Source organism: Nipponia nippon, unplaced genomic scaffold (assembly GCF_047370975.1).
Source record: "Nipponia nippon isolate SJK-2023a ecotype South Korea unplaced genomic scaffold, ASM4737097v1 scaffold_4, whole genome shotgun sequence".
In the NCBI taxonomy this organism is placed as follows: Eukaryota; Metazoa; Chordata; class Aves; order Pelecaniformes; family Threskiornithidae; genus Nipponia; species Nipponia nippon.
Genome location: NW_028262358.1, coordinates 126,334,185 through 126,352,819, shown reverse-complemented (window position 1 = coordinate 126,352,819; position 18,635 = coordinate 126,334,185). Strand labels below are relative to the sequence as shown.

General features: G+C 44.4%; 1 protein-coding gene across 15 annotated transcripts in view; it reads right to left on the bottom strand.

Annotated features, from left to right (window-relative positions):
• DTNB (dystrobrevin beta) overlaps nt 1–18,635 on the bottom strand; it is a 218,462-nt gene that overhangs the window by 179,298 nt on the left and 20,529 nt on the right. For 10 of the 15 annotated variants that reach the window (XM_087776264.1, XM_087776265.1, XM_087776268.1 and 7 more), the window contains 3 exons: nt 16,831–16,911; nt 14,662–14,875; nt 9,825–9,910 (listed from right to left, as the gene is read on the bottom strand). In XM_087776264.1, the coding sequence (XP_087632390.1) occupies nt 9,825–9,910; nt 14,662–14,875; nt 16,831–16,911 (381 nt within the window). The remainder of the gene's footprint in view (nt 1–9,824; nt 9,911–14,661; nt 14,876–16,830; nt 16,912–18,635) is intronic. The other 5 variants (XM_087776277.1, XM_087776280.1, XM_087776276.1 and 2 more) reach the window with 1 other exon arrangement.

The window sequence follows — 18,635 nt, the reverse complement described above, 5'->3', positions numbered from 1 at the left end:
GCATTAACTGTAACAGCAAGAAAGCAGAAGCTAGGAGGCATTATAGAAGTTACAGAACATCGTATCTTCATGTTCACACCTTCAAAACAAAACTACATACAATCCCTTGAGAATTAAAAAGAGTCGTAAGAATCGCAAAGTCAAAACCGGCGAAACTCCTGGTAAATCTGGTGCGCGTCGGGGGCAGGCCGAATGAAGCAGCAGGGCTTTGGAAGGCAGCACCCGAAGCACCGCAGTCAGGCGCCGGGGCGCGGGGACCGCCGTCTCCAGGGGTAAGACACGGGAGCCACGCAGCTGAGTAGATGGGGAAGAGGAATCCGGTCTAATTTTATATCGGAGATGCTGCGCACACTGAAGAGCTCGAATAGGAACTTCTGTCCTTACCCAAGAAAAATGGTGACGATGAGATGAGGTATGCTTTTTAATGAGCCACGTGGGGCTACATGTATTTCTGAAACCAAAAAGAAGACCGAGCAAGGTGTTCAGCCATCCTGTGTATGTATGGGAAAAGAAAGGTCGGGAGGGTGGCCCCGGCCGGTGGCGGGGAGGGCGGCAGCTCTGCAGGTATTTTCACTCCCACTCTGGGAGCCCCTGGAGCTCCTGGCTCTGGGTGGAAGGATGGCTCCGGAGCCCCCGCTCCGCAGTCCCACAGTCCCTCATCCCTTACTGCCAGAGCTCAGCCCCTCCGCTCCAGCCCTTCCCCGCGACCAGCCCAGAGCTCCCAGCTCTCATGTCTCAGGAAAGGTAAAAATACAGGAGAAGATGCGTAGGAAATGGCGTTATAAGAAAAGGATGTCATAGAAAATACTGGGACAGCTGCCTACGGATAAAGCAGAACTGTCCTGGGATCAAAAATCTCTTTGGAAAAGACAAAGCTCTCAAACAGCAGAACTGGGTCTCTGATACATTTGCCGAGTCAGATTACTCTGGAAAGGAAGCTTTCTCTAATAAGAGCACTCAGATTAGTAAGACCTACAAGTTCCCAAGATGTGACAGATAGCAGAACTCTTCACTGAACAGCACTGAATCATCTATGGGGTTAAGACACCATCAGTCACTAAACATCAAAAAGGATATGTTGACAGAAAATAAGCGTAAGTGATCAAAACTAGACCATTTCAGAAAGGCGTATTTCTAGTAAACTAGAGAAATTATTCCAATCTCCTGAATGAATGAATGAGCTCATGAAGGAGCCTACGACACCTAAGTTAAGGGTGACAGAGCTATCTGGAGTTTGTATCGCTGGCTAAGCAGACAAGCTTGAAGCCAAGGTCTGAAGCCCTTGTTGAATAATCTTATAAGGCATATTAGAAATAACGGGGGAAAAAAAGAAAGAAAGAAATTAAAAAAAAAAAAAAAGATAAATGGGGGTCGGGGGGGAATGCTGTGTTTTAGAAAATTAAGCCAAGCAGAAAAATTAAAGTTTACCTGAAAATTGAATGTGGAAGAAAAGTCAAGATCAAAATGCACACAAATGAAAACTATGGAAATGACTAACACCGATTAGAGCCAAACTTCCAGAATCCTAATCCGTTCTGGATCAGAATCACTCCAGAACTGGCACATGCACAAAAACTGAAGGTCTAGTAATAAATCTGTCAAGGTGGGCCTGGCAGAACATGCCTGGAACACGACAGTACTTGTATTTAAAAAAGGACAGAAATCTTCTGGGCAAATACAGTCCATTAATCTGAACTCAACAGTATGCAAGATCTAAATGATTTTAAGGACAAAGTTAATTAAAGCTATGGAAATAAATTGAAAATTAGATAAAAATAGAACAGGCTATATCAAGGGTAAATGAAAAAAAAACCACCAACCAAAAAACCCCTGAATCCCACTAACCTATATCTTGCGGTCATAAAAAAGTGGTTTTATAGTCAAAGTTGAACTCATTTACGTGGGAAACTTCCACATGGGAAATTACCAGTGAAATTGGAAAAGAAAAAGATTAGTAGGACATAATTATATAGTCATCTGCCCTTTTAAAAGGCAGTAAATTACCCTCAAAGAGAAAACCTCGAGCTAAACGGTGGCTAACAGCGTGATTTCTCAAGAGCTCACCTCAGGGTCACAACAGGTATGTGCAAATAAAGGCTCCTGATGACAAGGTATTATACTTTAATTCTCTATAAAATTTCAGTTCAATGCTACTGTTTATGCTATAAACATTTTTTTTAAACCAGAGAACAAAAAATTTAGAACTACAAAACCCACTGCTCAGTCCCCAAAATACCAACGCAAAATGGCACTTGTGCAACTCGCAGTTTCCTTTTTTCAACTCTTTGTAGTAAAAGTTTTACATTAAGAACAGAGCTCACAACATCACCTACTAAACCTGCCCAAGAGTTCCCTCGAGAGCCTCTTTTCAGTGGCTTAGGACTGCCAAAATGGCCTGTTCTGTCCTCCAACCCAGGCATTTGCCTGGGGCTTTGCACGGTCTCAGCTGAGGGCTCTACTATTTCTCTCCGTAAGCTAAAAACAAAGCAACAAAAACCCAGCCCCCTCATTTTCTAGGGTCTTGGTGTTGAGTGTATCCCACGTCTCACAATTCCTATGATGTTGTCAATTTTTATCGTACAAATACATAAAATATTCGTTAAATACTAGGTTTAAGATCAGTAAAAGCCAAGAAAATAAATTTAACAGAGGAGTTAGTTTGACCGTGCTCGTGTGAGAGTGCGCACGCAGGTTTTTGGCATTAATCCAAAGTATGTATTAAGGTCAGAAGGACAACCCAAGGACACCCAGGCCAGTCAGCCCCACTTCAGTTCCCGGGAAAATCATGGAGCAAATCTTCCTGGCACACAGTCGTGGGCACACGAAAGAAAAGGTGACTGGGATCCATCAGCATGGATCTACTGCGGCTAAATCACACCGAACCCGCTCGGTTGTCTTCTGCGATAAGATGACTGGATGTGTAGGTATTATTCACCTCAACCTGAGCAAGGCTTTTTAGTTTTTTTCCCCACAATATTCCCGTATCCAAGGTGGGATGCCACAGTCTGCATGGGTGAACAACCCGATGGGCGAGTAGCTGGTTGGACGATCAGGCTTGGAGGGTAGTGGGCAATGGGTCAAACTCTACATGGAGACCAATAACAAGTGGGCCACTGCTGGAATCTGTCCTGGGACATGTCCTGCTCGACGTGGCTATCAGTGATCTGGGAGAGGTGCCAGAGTGCACTCTTGTCCAGTTTGCAGATGATGCCAAATTGGGGGGACCATGCGACACCCCAAGGGCAAGCGCTGCCATCCGGCAGGACCTAGACCGGCTGGAGGAGTGGGCCGGCAGGAGCCATATGAAATTCAAAAAGGACAAATGCAAAGTCCTGCCCGTGGGAAGGAAGACTCCAGCAGCGATCCAGGCTGGGGAGCAGCTCTGCTGGAGAGGTCCTTGTGGGTTTTGAGGTCACAAGCAGAACATGAAGAGAAGGCTGCAGACAGACCTTATTGCGGCCTCTCCGTGCTTAACGGGGGCCTACAAGAAAGGTGGGGACAGGCTTTTTAGCAGGGCCTGCGGCGACAGGACAAGGGGGAATGGTTTTAAACTGAAAGAGGGGAGATTCAGACTGGACAGAAGGAAGAAATTGTTTGTGCTGAGGGCGGTGAGGCACTGGCCCAGGTTGCCCAGAGCAGTGGGAGATGGCCCATCCCTGGACACGTTCAAGGCCAGGTTGGATGGGGCTCTGAGCACCCTGGTCTGGGTGAAGATGTCCCTGCCCATGGCAGGGGTGGGACTGGGTGGCCTTTGGAGGTCCCTGCCCACCCAAACCCTTCTGTGACTTTGTGAGCCAGCAGCGCGCTCTGGCAGCAAAGGTGGCCAACGGCATCCTGGGCCGTATGACCTGGAGCTCAGCTAGTAGAGGGAAGTGATTATCCTCCTCCGCTCAGCATTTGTTAGACCTCCTCTAGGTACTGTGTGCAGCTTTGGGACCCCCCCAGAATCAGGGAACTGTTGAGAATCATAGAATATGAAAGACACAGAATATGAAAGACAAATGAAGTGAGCTCTATAGAGGGCTACAAGGATGGTCAGCATGCTGGAGCACTTATCCTGTGACGACAGGCTGAGGAAACAGCAATGGTTCAGCCTGGAGAAGATAAAGCACTGAGAAGACCTAATAACACCACCCAAGCACCTACAAGGAGATTATGAAGATGCTTTTGGAGGAAAATTTAGTGATTAGGGTTTGAGAGCTAGGTATCGGAGAAGTCTGGGACAGATACTGGAGAGACCAGAGGACCTAAGCGGCTCCGAGGACCAGCTACTAAATAGAGGAGCATCCAAGGCTGGTCACTGGAGGGATCCCTATTGCACAGGCATGTGCATATATGTATATATTTATGCCACTAACAGACTTTCATCCTGATCAGGCCAAGGAGGGAACAGAACCAGGTCACTGGTGCTGTCCGTGTTCACATGGGTGTTTTCTGTCTGTCTTGATCCGTGTGGCTGTGTGTGCGTGTTCCTACTGGGAACGCATGCCCAGCCTCACCACTGGTGGACTGGGGACACGACACTGCAGCAGCCTTCCCTCCATCAGATCAGATGTTGTGGCAACTCCTAACATTTGTTATAAATAAATGAGATCAAGAAAGCCTGTACAAAATCACGCACTGAGCTTGTTCAGTTTGAATAGATGCGATACCACAACAAACCACTCATTATTATTACCACTACTACTTTGGTCCCCTGATTAGGGCCAAAACAAGTAATTCCCCTTTCACCCCCACTCCTCCAAAAACCAAAACACCCTCTCCCCAAGATCAAAACCCCACAACCAGGCTAATTCATCTACAGCAGATTAACTTTCAGGACCTTTGTTATATGAAACCTAGTATTTAGCATACATTATTGTATGAATTTTTAGGGGGAACTTCAGTAAGCAGTAAAGGCTTATCAGAGCCCGATGGCGAGAGGAAAAAAGGCGCCAGCGAGGCGAGGGAGCCGAGGAGCAGCACGCAGGTAGAGCCAGGCGCTGGAGAAGGCAGACAGCCCTTGGCATGAGCGGGGTGGAGTCCTCATTTACGTGAAGTTCTGTTTGCAATTTACTTGCAGAAATGACATGGAAGGAAGCACTAATTACTTCACAATGAATCTACTCGAATGCCAAAATCAAGTCATCCGAATCCACAAAATTTGACATTTTTATATGGCATTTCTTGGGCTTAAAAAGCTACGACAAAAATCATAACGTCCACAGCAGGAGGCTGGGTTTACAACTCCTACCTCGCACACCGCGGGAAGGAACTCCTTTGCCAGGAGTATCATGTCACGGGAAATAATCTTTTCCAGAGACAGCAAAGTGGTATCGCTGAACGACTCCCATTTCACGTGCGCTGTCAGACACTGCATGGACTGAAAAACACTCCATTGGTTCGCGTTTTCAGAATTTAAAAAAATAATCCCGTACATATGCAAGTACAGAGACCAAGTTACTATCATTCATATAAATTATGAGATGAGGACAAAAAAAAAAATATTTACAACTTCCCAGATTTCCAGAAAGCCTCGCGTTCCAGCTGAGCCGGAGCTGACAGCCGGCTTAGGAAAGGGAGCGGAGGCAGTGCCGGAGCGGGGGTGGAATCCAGGGAACAAGTAAACTGGAAACAGAAGTTGTCCAGGGATGAAATGGGTCAGTAATCAGAGACAGGTGGGAAAGACAGGAAAGGGAAAAAAACAAGACAGCATATTCATCATGATCAGAAGAAAAAATAGAGTATGAGAACAGCTGAGGCAGATCAGATCAAAAGTCTGTTTATCCCGACAGCAGATGGCTCAGGCAAGCACGTTCCCCAGAATAATCCTCCGCTCCCCGAGCGCATCTTTGCGTTCAGCAGCCTTTGATGAATTTGCCTTCAGTGAAATTGGTTCAAGGAGTAATCGAGTGGTGTAAGCGTTTGATACCGACAACATCCTTTGGTAAAGTTTAAAGTATTGGGCTTTGCTGTTTCTGTCTGTTGCTGCTGATCTCGGTCACTGCCCTTCAGTACTGGCAGGGGACCGGGACAGCTGTTTTCTATTCACCGCTAACACACTGCTCGTGATTTTATAGAAGTCTATCCTTTCACCACCCTTTTTCTTTCCAGGTTGAAGAACCCTGCTCTAACTAGCTGTTCTTTGTGCAGAAAGCTTTCTCTACCTTCGATGATCTCTGTTGTTCTTCTCAGAAAAGATGTATCGGAACTGGAAAGGGCCGAGTACCGGAGGGGGGTACTACAGCAGCACTCATGCAAAGCATCGAGACACCATGGATTTATACGGTGCCTCTACCTCTCCGCTTTGTTCTTCACGTCCTTCCCCTCTGTAACATTTCATGTGGTTTTTAGCCATTACTAAACAGAGCGTCAACATCTTCCCAGCAGTATAGCTGCAAGATCTCTCATCTGAGCAGCAACAACTTTCTTAGCTCACCTTTCTGTGCAGCACGCTAGGATAACACTTCACTCCTCCAGCACGCACCACTTGACATATATTCACACTGAATTTCACCTACCATTTTATCTCAGTTACTCAGCGTTGTCAGATGATACTACAACTCTTCAGTCTATTTTAGCTTTTACAACACATTTACTTCGTACCGAATTGTCACCTTTCACTGTTTTTTTTCCAGATCACTTGTGACAGTGTTAAAAACAGTTTAGGTCCCGCACTATCCACCAATCTCAATATACAAAAAGGACATTTATTGCTCTTCTTTCGTTCCTTTTAGCCAAACTTTGACCCACGCGAAGACCCCGCCTTTCGTCCCTTTCATCAAACTTTTCAATGTCTTTAAGCGGTCGACAAGGGACCTTCTTGAATGCCTTTCAGAAACCAAGAAGTCTGTATCAGCCAGAACTCCTTTGTCCATCTTTTTTTTTTTTTTTTTGCCTCCTTTAACAAAATCCTGTGGTTTTATGAGGCATTCCTTTACAAAAGCCATTTCCCCCAACAATAAAATCTAATTTATCCATGCGTCAACTAATTCTATTCTCCATTACTGACAGCTTGCCCAGACCGTGTGTCAGGTATACAGGCCTGCAGCTCCCCACGCCTCCCCTCCCAAACTTCACATGACATTTCTTCTTCCCATTCCCTTGCCCCAAAGTTTTCAGAAAGACAGGTGACCAACAGTTAATAGTTCAGCTATTTTATTACTTTTCTGGAGTTCTGGTGACACTCAGGAACTTATCCCGCTAACAATACAACACGCTCCCCCTCTTCTCCCCTGCCCTCAGAAGGTTTACAAGATCCTGCTACCCTGAACCTCACATTTTCTGCACCTCCCACAGAAAGCTGTCCTGTGACCTTGTCTGACAAGTCAACAGCCTAATTCTATCCTGGTTTAGAGAAAGCTTTTCCCTCCTGCACAGATTTCCTATACTCCTAAAATCTCTGTTCCAAATGAGCCAAAATTCCCTTTTCCTGGGCAATTTTGTCAATCCCGTGCCGAGACTCTGCCTCTGCGTCTAACCTTGCACAGGGCACTGTGAGCATTTCAGAGACTAACAGTGAGCTGGTGCCAGTCTTTAATTTTCTCTCCCACTAAGCAGAGACAGCAACGAGCGCCGGAGGGGACAGAGGAGCATCCAGAGGGGACAGAGCAGCGTCCGCAGCAGATGGTGTGCGTGAGGAGTGCCACGACCATACAACGCAGTGGCAAATCTGCATTACTGTTACAGATAAAGAAATCTTTCTTTCTCAGTTGATTAGAAGATCTTATGCCTGACAGAACAAAAAACACCTCACCAAAACCAGGTTTTAAATAGGTGAGGTCAACAGTTAGTGCTGTCATAAGAACTAGCCCAGAAACATCAAACGGTGGGAAGTCAGCGTGAGCGACATACTGAAAAGGCATGGAGAGGAACTGAGTTTTATCACTGTTAAAAAAAAAAAAAAAAGACAGAAGTGCTACTGTCCAAAACACATAAAATACAAAGTCGCATGCCCTTTGAAAATGACGCTCCACACCCAAACAGAAGCGCGCCAAGAAAAAAGGGCCAGCAGACGCTGGAGGAAAGGTGCCGGGAGCACAAGGCAAACCAAAGGCCAGCTGATCAGACGCAAGAAAGAGTAAGGAAAAGGCACGGCAACCAGAACGTAACAAAGCCAGAAGAAGCGGCACTATTCAGTGAAAGCGGTCAAAAGCCTTTCCTCCAGCATGTATGAACATCAGTTAAGAATTTTTATAAAGCAGAAAGTTACAGTGGCAAAGGAAAGAGGAGCCAGTAGAATAAGAAAAAAGAAAAAGGAAGCTTCGAATGCTATGAAGAAAAGCAGACGTTATGAAAAGACAGCGAGAGAGAGAACAGTACATTAAACGCACAAATTTCCAGTTTTAAGACTAGACACACCGGTTAAATAGGACTATTCAATGAGGCGTCCTGGAGGCGAAAGCATCTTAACTAGCCGCTTTCTGAATCACTAACTTGAGGCTTAATATAACCTCCAGAACGATACCCAGGTCCTTGTCTGAAAGCATCAAAAGTTTCCTGGTTTCTGTAACATTTAATCCCAGCGGTTAATTGCCTTTTCCACTAAATGGTCACGCTGACATTTTCTTGACGTGTTTCAGTATCGTCTTGCTAATTCTAGAAATAATGCTCCTTTTCTGTCCCGAGCCTGTGCCGAACTGCTCACCTACTGTAACCGCCTCAAATCTTGTCCTAGTTAAATACAAAATGTAATCTTTTACGGAGGAGATACAGTCTCTGTCTTTCTCCCCCAGTGTTTGATCTTGCATGTTTTATCGAGGTAATGCATTTCTTAAAAAAGCTTAAGAAGTCTTAAATATCCTCCGTCATATGTGCCTGTCCCCTTTAACACTAATCTTTAGTCACCTGCAGCTTTGTTTTTAATCGGAGAGTTTTGTAGTTACTACCAGATAAAAAACCAGCGTTCCCTGGTGCGGAGATGTGCAGCCTTAATATTAATATGTGCATGCAATGACTTCTCACTACCTATTTTTCAGACCCTGTCATGTAGTTTAATTCAGCACACCAGTATTTCACGTTGCTAGTTTTAAAGCAAATATAATAAAGAAGCTTAATGATGTAGAAAAGTCTAAAGAATTATTTACAGCGAATGACAACCGTGGAGGTTAGAAGGAATGGATTACTACAAGATAACTCGCATAAAGGGAATTTAGGGTGAGGTGAAAACGACAAGAGCCGAACAGCGAAACCCGGCACGGACAGCAAGATTCACTTCCCAGCTTTTCAGGGTGGAAAGGAAAAGAAAACACACCCATAACAACAGCGCACCTTGCCACTAAAAGGCAGAACAACAGGAATTACTGCTCAAGGACAAATACAACGTTTATGGCTATCACTGATTCTCTGCTGATACAGCAGAAGGCTCATGGAAACAAGAAAAAAAAGGAAGTAAGATTGATGAAAAGAGAATTTAAAAAAAAGAGATAAAAAATAAGAACTGAGAAGCTGGAATTACAGAATGAGAAGATGCAGAGAGCGCCTCAGATGAAGCAGAAGATACCCAGAAGCTCCCCGCCATCCTCAAAACGGGGGAAATGGCAACAAATTTGACGTTGCTGTCAGAAAAATCAGACCTGAAGTTTTTCCATTTAAAGGAGCACCGAAGCATTTCAAAATAAACAAATGTACTTGTAAAGCCTACTCCGTAACAAGCTCGGTATGTTTTATGGCCAGCAGATGGCATGTGTAACAAAAACATTAATATAGCAAGCTTCATTTCAGTATAAAGATCGCTGAATAAGCAAAACCGTTAGCTTTCAGAACTTCATACAATAAAACATATGTGGCCAGTAATGGAAACAAAATATTTCATAAAATGGTTTGATTTGCTTGAAAATACTTACATCTTAGTTTGTCCAGTATTTTACCGCCACACATTGTTGCTAACATAGCTTTCACTGAAAATACCGTCAACTTCCCATGGCCCTCACTGTGAAAAAAAATGACAGGGTAAGTAATTACTCCATAGAATGGCAAGTAACAAAAATACTCGAGGCCTAGGAAGGAAATGCATAAATGCCCTAAGATTTGCAAGCTATTTAATAGAACATTAAAACAGTGATAGCACTAGCATTTTTAATATACTGGAAGAGTTAACAAGTGCCTAATCACAAATCAAACTTTCCTGCAGAATTAGGAAAAATGCACAGATAAAGAGACTATCATTTGTCTTGTTCATCCCATAACTGTCCTATAAAAAAGTAACGTGTTAATTAATTTTTTTCCATTAAAATACATTTGTTCACTGTAAAACATCTCATTTTTCCCTCTGCTGCTTTGTGTTAGTTGCTTTAACTTTTTACTTCTTGATTTAAACTTTGATGTTCAAATACACATTTCATTCTAAAACCAGTACAGTAATTGACAGCTAACGGAGAAGGTGTACGATATCCTGAACATACCCCACAGAACAGGAATAATATGAACAATGTTTTATTCTAATTTACGTTGTTAGAGCTGCTGTGCTATCAGAACAGATGGCACATTTGGGGAATCATCTTCTAATACCAGCAAGAGAAAATGACTTTGTCTCTACGGAAAGCACGAAGCAGCCCATTCGGCACGGCGTGGAATGTAGAAACAGCTACGTGTGTTATTCCCGTTACCAGAAAGAAAGATAAGGATGAAATTACGAGGGACACAAGTCACCAGAGCCACAGCAGGCAGCTTGCTGGGTTAAAGCACAGCGCAGCTGGTACCAGTAACCGTTTCTCCCAGCTTAGTGCTGGCCCACAAGGCACGCTCCCTGCCGCCCGCCTCCTGAATTTCTCTATCGCCTTTCCTAGTCACAAAGACAGGAGCCAGAGAACTTCCCACAGATGATATTAGACAGCCACAGCGTGGCGATCTCGGCGTAAATCCTCCGTTACTGTGAAGCTGGTAGAACGTTCATTTAGTGGTGCGCAGGGCAAAAGAAACGTGCGTAAGCGCGGGTAAAAGGGGTTGGAATTCTGGGCAACTTATTGCCAAACAGAAACCTACGGAGTCATTAGCCTTGACTATAAACAGCAACAGTGGTACAGACTGATAAACCCCCGAGAAAGTTAAAGTCACATATAAAAGGAGAAGAAGAATTAAAATACGTTCAAGTAACTGTAATTAAATGTATTGGGCAGATAACTTGTACTACCACAGGAAATATGATGATGGGGAAAATAGACAATGAGTGTTAGAAGAGATCTAGAACAACTCTAGAACGCTTCTCAGTGGAAACGAGATCCTTAAACATTTGCACTTGGAAGACTAGCACTTGGGAAGTGTTAAGAGTAAAATTATTTGAAGTAAATATTGGCTTATGGCATTGAAGTAGTGACAAGGTCTGATGTCAATGACAGACGAGCAACCAGGTGGAGACAGCAGGAGGTGACCAAATAACTTTTTTTTTCCCCTCCCACATTCAGAGTTAATACGCAAATATCTTCTGGCAACACACACTCCATGGTGAGGTAAAGGCTCTCAACCTTTCTCAGGCTGAGAAGTATCTGAAATACAATATACTGTTTCTCCAATACAGCCTCAGAGCATCTTTCAAATATCCCCTCCCCAGAAGAGAGGCAATCTCTCCTAGAGCTACAGCTGCAGGAAGAGGTGTGAAGACTGGTGACTCAAAGGCCATCACTTTCTTGATACCCAGTAGCCTTTTAACCACTGTCTAAAGAAACTAAGCAAAGGGAGAAAACTAAACACATTAGATATTTATTTCAAGCTATATAAAGGCGATAAAGTTAACCACAAGGTAAAGATCTCAGCTATCCTACTTTGTTTCTGTCTTTTCTCTTAAATAGCTTTCTCAAAAGAATAAGTTGGCACTCTCTCTCTGTGTAAAAAAAAGGCAGACTTGACTATATCTGAAGCCGGTTGTCTGAAAAGTTCATCCTCTTCAAGCCTTGGCCTCTGCCTTTACCTGAGCAAATCTCACTAGCTAATTTGAATTTACACAAGTTATAGTCTCAGCCCCTCTCCCCCTTTTCTTTTTAACAGACATTCATTTTCTCTCAGAAGAGAGTTCCACTTTGAATTAACTTCCAGAAAAAAACAGGAGACTGCAGCCATCAATGCCTCCTCACAGGACACAATCTTATCCTTGGAAAGGCGTCTTATGATGCCTTCAGATATTAGGCCTGCTTCTGCTGACGTCCTGTTTATTAATCAAGAAAAAACCCAGAACTGCCCCCCTGCAATCTGGCAGAGGTGTACTTATTAAGCAACTTGCCAAAATCTATTTTGTACCAATGCTATTCAATCTGCTGAACTCCCTATCAAAAGGAAAAAGGGCAAAACTGGCAATATTATTTTGAAACTCCTGTAACAATTGGGAGTTCTCAGGATCGGAAACAGAACTGGGGGACTTGTTTCAAAACGATTGGGCCTGTGTAACGAGGCTTCTTCCAGCTGTCTGAGGAAAGCCTCATCCTCTACGCCTTCCTGAGCAGGCGCACACGCCGGCGACGCCGGTGTCAGCGTGCCCACGGATCCTGACTCAGCCCCGCCGCCGGCTCGCTGCCGCCCCCGGGCAGAGCCCCATGCACCCCAGCGGCTCTTGTGTCAAGGACAACTCCTCTGCCCCTCCGAACGAACCCACCGCAGCTCTCCAGCTGTGCCAGCTCTCCCCCGTCCTCTCTGGGGGAATCGGACCTCTCCTTCCTCCTGTTTGCTCCCCGTGCTGCACGCAGTGCTGCCCAGCCACTCAGAGTCATGCCGACTGCCCAGCGAAGGCAGGAGAGCTTTCTCTGCACGGTGCTGATCTGTAGGCATTCCCTTACGTATACGCACCTGCCCCTTGCAGCTCTGCTGCACTGACTACGAGGTTCCTCCCAATCACCTCACTCCACGCTTTGCTTGCCAACTCAATTCCTCATTTGTTTGTTGGTCACCCTCTCCATCCCCCTTATGGCACGATGCTTCGTTACCAGCATACAATTTAAAAAGAAAAAAAGATGTTGGAGCAACTAAACCCACTGTCAAACGAATGCAATTTCTAGAAACAATGAAATAAAAACCTGACTGCTCTGAAACAGTCAGATGGGGTCAGGGAATGAGCTGGTACTCTGGGGTGCCAGTAACGGGTCAGGGAAAGCCATGAGAGGCTCTTGGGAAAAACAGAGCAGGAACGAACGGGCAAACACCCACGCAAAGCTCTGCGGAAGCAAGCAGCGAGGAACATCATGCCAAAGCCGCTCCTCCTCACAACTCACCACCGCTGCAGTGTGAGCCATCATTTCTGCACCACCATCCGCGCCGGTCTACAGGTCCCAGTGCAGATGTATACTTTTTTTTTGTTCAAATAAATGTCTGCCTTGTTGATGAACTCCTGGAGAGGGAGTCTCAGCCCTGCCTCTCCTCTTACTCTTGGTTCTCCCATTGCACAACGCAGCGCAGCATCCCAGCTTCTCTCCCAGTCCCACCTGCCAGAGAGGGGAAGCTAAAGAGACGCTGTGGTACCGTGCTGGGATCAAGCGTGCTGCTTCGGTTCCAGAAGAGGCAGAACTTGCAGGGCTGGGGGCAGTGGGGGAGAAAAACATATCTCGAACTAAAGCCTCAATCTTTTGAGCCAGTCCCCCAAAACACGACCATTTCTATTTTTAAATTCCCTATTTTTCTAGTATGATCTGTCTCAGAATAACTAAACCCATCAGCTAACTCTTGCAACTAATACCAAATCAGAACTAAACAGGAAAATGCACATTTGATTCTGTTGTCGGAGCAGTCTTCCTGCTCCGAGCTCGTGTGGTTTTTATCTGCGCTTAGTGAGACAGGGATGGTTTTGGGGGGGAAACTTAGCTTCTGTTTGATGGCAATAAGAAGTCACATAAGGAAAAGATCAAAGTCCGGACATTACAAACAGAGCAACTCTTTGGCACGTTCAGCGCTGCAGATTGTCTTGGGTAAAACTCCTCGGTCTCTGTGGCAGCGTCCTGGCCACAAGCAGCTCTCTACTGCTAGGAGAGAAGGCAAAAGCAGAAGGGAGAGAAGACTGAAGTAATAGCTGAGTGTGAGAAAGACAAGGCAAAAAGCAAGAAGTGCTAAACAACAGTGAAAGATTTGCAGTTGCTACTCAGAGAGCCCACAGAGACGCATCTACTCAAGAAGATTAGCAGATTGAACCCTGAAGAAAGAGGCTGTGACAGAAACTCAAAGCTGGACACAAGGCAATGCCTAGACAGTACCCCGAGCAAGAATCACGCTTCTTGCAGCCAAGAAATGAGAATCAGCCTTTATGGGGTCACAGCACGTTAGGACAGGATCCAAGCTGACTGTCAAAACAAGGCAGCGTTATAAAATGGTCTTGTTGATCAAGATTGAATAAAACAATTTCACTTCTTAAAACAGTGCTATACCACCGTGAGGTTAACGTTATGTTCTGTCACAGCCTGCAGAACGCTGTTTCATTTCATCTTCAGTTCAGATACACGGCTTCCAGCAGTCTGCAAGTCCCAGAAGGCACTAACTCATCTTTCTTAAGAAAGCAATTTTTAAGACAAAGCGTTGCTGCTGTGGCCATGTAAATCTCTGCAGGCACTACTGATATTAAATACACATGTGTGTACGTGCGACACGCAATTGCATGAACTTGAGAAATAGCATGCGGACAGTTTGCCAGAGACTCATGCAGTTGTTGGCTGCATTCATCTAACTAAAAGAGAAAATTAGTTTAAGAATACAACTAGAGGAGTTACTAGCCTGTCATATGCTGCTATCATGAAGTTGAGGAGGAGGCTGATGGATTGCTCTACACTGATTTGGTGAGTAGAAGGAAGGCGTTTGTTTAGCTGGTAGTAGATGGATGAAATGATTGTTTCTAGTCGAGACACGTTGATCTCTGTGTTATGATCCAAAGTGTTAAGGCCATTATCTCGGAAGGCTTCAATCATATTCCAGATATCAACAAGATGAACTAAAAATAAAGGAAAAAAAATTAACTTCTATTCTGTAATGCATGCAAGCTTACTTTTATGGTACTGTTTCTGAATACCGTGTTAGCTTTTACTTTGGAATGAACAGTTACTTATTTGTATTCAGAGAGACTTATTTGTATTCAAGAGACAGACTCGATATTCATACTCAGTTCGGTCAGCTAGTTTGAAGTACCAGAGCAGCGCCCAGACATCTTGTGTGCCTTTTATTCCACCCTTCGACACCTGGGTGCTCTGACAGAAAAACTACGTAAAGGAGAAAAGCCATCTTCGATCATGCAGTGCGTTAGATATATTCATTTGAGAATGACATCAGCCATATTCTAAATACACTACGAATTGGTTACAATAATTTTGAACATCCTCATGCTGACTAGTAGTTGAGTATTGAAGGAGGAACTTGATGTTCCAGTTAAACTATGACTGTTTCCAGTTGATCCAGTTGCCAAGTCCAGAGCACACTACTTTGTAAACACAGGTCTAGAGCTCCAGAGCGTTTCCCTAAATTACGCTGCCGTATCTTAGCGCGTATCTAAGAAGTGTTAACGACGTAGAGAAAAAGTTTTCCAAAACCACAGTAAGTGATTTGCAGAACCACATTTAAAAATATTTTAAAATGTTTCAAAGCTTTAAAGTTATGCGTGATAGTGGGAGAAGACATCGAAGGATCAACAGCAATCCGTCAGTCTAAACTGAACGTGATCCAATAGTGACAAAGGACGGACTTATGTGCTAACTTCACAACTTTTGTTATCTTCCTTAACTTACAAAAAAGGGCCTGAGGTAAGAGTGTGATCTTTAACATTTCTTACCTAAAACTCGTCTTTATATTTCTCACAGAAAAACCACACAACGATAAAAGTCAAGCTACTTATTCACACCACGCATATGCCCCTGGATCACCCGGTGGTCCAGACAAAGATCATAAATGCACAGCCTCAGCCATACATGCACGTGTGGTAAAGGTTACTCAGGGCATATGCATGGCATCAGTGAACTGGGCCGAGAGCGTGCAATGCACTATAACTAGCATTTCTTAATACCCCTCTACTGATTAAGAGAGATTTTTAATTCAAAAGCGTGAATTACAGACAAGAACTAACACTTTCCCCCAGGAATGAAAGAGTTGCAAGCCCTCCATCAAACTGAAGGCGCTGCGGGTACTGCCACAGGCAGCCCGGGCTCGGCTGCGCTACGGAGGAGCTACGATTTGCAGCATGCAGTTGCACATGTCCTCTGCAGGAATCCTCAGCTCTTCTCCTGTCCTCTTCCGCACCAGACACACACTACTGCCGCTTCACTGGGAGGAGGGACCTATTCCTGCGTACATTAGCCTGTCCTTTTTGCTTTGTCCAATTCAACATTGGTAGCAGAACGCAAGGCAGCATCACCTATTCACCCGTGGATTAATCTTTGCTTTGGTGAGCTATCCAAGGTCAAAGGACCTGGAAGAGAATGAGAAAACTTACACTGTCTATTATGGTATGAACTTAAAGAATTCCTTACGGTTGCTACATTTCATATATGCCTCCGTGATCCGATCCAGACACTTGCGCGCTAGCGACTGCATCACGCGTCACCAAGTCGTACCTGTGCCTAGCTGATGGGCGGTCTGCGGTACGCCACGACGAAGAGCTCAAATAGCTTCAGACTGCCTGCATCCAACACTTAGGGCAACTGAAATATGTCAAGCTGGCCCATATATTTTAAACTTTTGAAACACTAAAGAATAAAACTGGAGATATTAGAGAGTATTGGACAAAGCTCGCCTCCTCTTTTTAATTATATATTTAATCTCTGTTTAGTTTAAGTAACAACTACCATCGTCTGACAAAATGTTTGCGTACTCTTGCTATACTTAAAATTCACATGGGTAGAATACTTGAAACAATCATGCATGAGAAATTTTTGAAGATAAAGAGTAGTTTTAACTTACGATTACATCTTTTTTGTACAAACCGCAGTTTACAGGCTGTTCGATACGTTGAAAGTCTGATGACATCAAAATTCTGTGCTCCTATGAATAAAAAAAAGTTTGTGTTTTTCTTTCCTCTATAACATGCAGCTTATCTGAGAGAATTACTTCAAAAATGGTATGAGTGTTTCTTCACGTACATCATCTTTGTCATATGAACATGACAAAGATTTTCATTAGGTATCTCATGGCAAAGTGATCTGCAGCAGCGTATTATAAACTGAGATAAGGTTGAGACTGGTGTGAGGACCTTGAAAGGAAGCAAGAACGAAGCGGTGAGTGGGTAGGGAAGAGGATTGCACTGATGCTGGAAGACGTACACAACAGGTACAAGCCACAGAAAAGGGGGGGTTGGTACTCCTGCCACCCTCGGCACTGCAGCCCCATCAGGAGCCTGCTTTTGGTCTCCCAAACAGATCCAAATCAGGTAAGAAGCAGAAGAAAAAGAAAAAAAAAAAAAAAAAAATCTTATCTCTTATCTTCACCAACAGCCTCCCCCTTCAAGATGTGTAAGTGTTAAACCCTCAAACACCACCACACCACGAAAGATTTGAAGGCTATCATCTCTCACTAGTCTGTGCCACACCTACCGGTTCCAGCAATTACTCTGAACATTACAAACTTGAGCAGTTTCAGCAAGGCGTGTTAACCCTCCGCCGAACCGACCTGCGCTCCTCCTATACCGATCAAAGATGATAAACGATGTGGGGACGATAAGGGATACTGGTTTGAAGTCCAGTATTGATCATTTCTAATTTGGAAGCAGCCAACAAGTCAAGTCTCGAAAATCCCATTAATCATAAACCAAAATGCCTTTTAAACGGCTCACATTTCACCAGTGTCAGTGGCTACGTCCTATAATCGGTGTCGTCCTAAGGCGCAGTCTGAAACAATCCAGCTGCACGTGGGCAATGGCACGGATGCTGGGATGCCTGGATTCTCACGCGAGTGCACAAAAGCAGGACCTGCTGCAGTCTTTCATACTTCTCTCAAAAGCTAGAGCCTAGAGGAGTAGAGAACTGAGGAATGGGGACAGCTGTGACTTACAGAATCCAGACTTCTAAAAGATACTTAAAAACAAGAACAAAAAGCCAAACCCACATCCTCCCAAAGAAGGCATCTGATCGCTATATCAGGGGGTCTTGCTCAAAGGTGATAACTTATTCCCTCCTACGTTCTGAATTCAGAAACCAACTTGCAAATACCTCATTTGAATTACCTTTGTGTATGCACCCACTGACTCACAGATGCAAATTTAAGAAAGTATTCTTGGCTTTTAGATATTTCATTACAGTTTTGCAAATACAATGCCAAAGCATCTGCTTCTTCTTAGGGACCGAAGTACTGTGTCTTCAAAGTGGCACACAAGGATTATTTCTCTTCATCACTGACGTGGAACATGAGGTGAAAAGACTCTCGTAAGATCAGAGAGGAGGCTGACCAGTTTCCCAACCCAAGGCTCCTACCCACGAGTGGCACTAGACTAGCCAACATCTGAGGAGCCTTCTGCTTGACAGTATGGTGCAACAAACTTCAGTGGATTATTTCACAGTTTCACCTTTGAAAACTCGTCTCTGATATATTCGGGAAAGTACTTGGCCAGGTAACGCAAGCTGGAGCGTTCAGATCCAAGGCTACAACAAAACAGCTCCTTTTGTACCTTCTATGCCATATTCTTTCAAAACTCTCCATTAGGGTGCATACTTCTGCCTTTCAAACCACAGAAAGCACTTCCACAGACCATGAGTCTTCGCAGAATGCTTTGT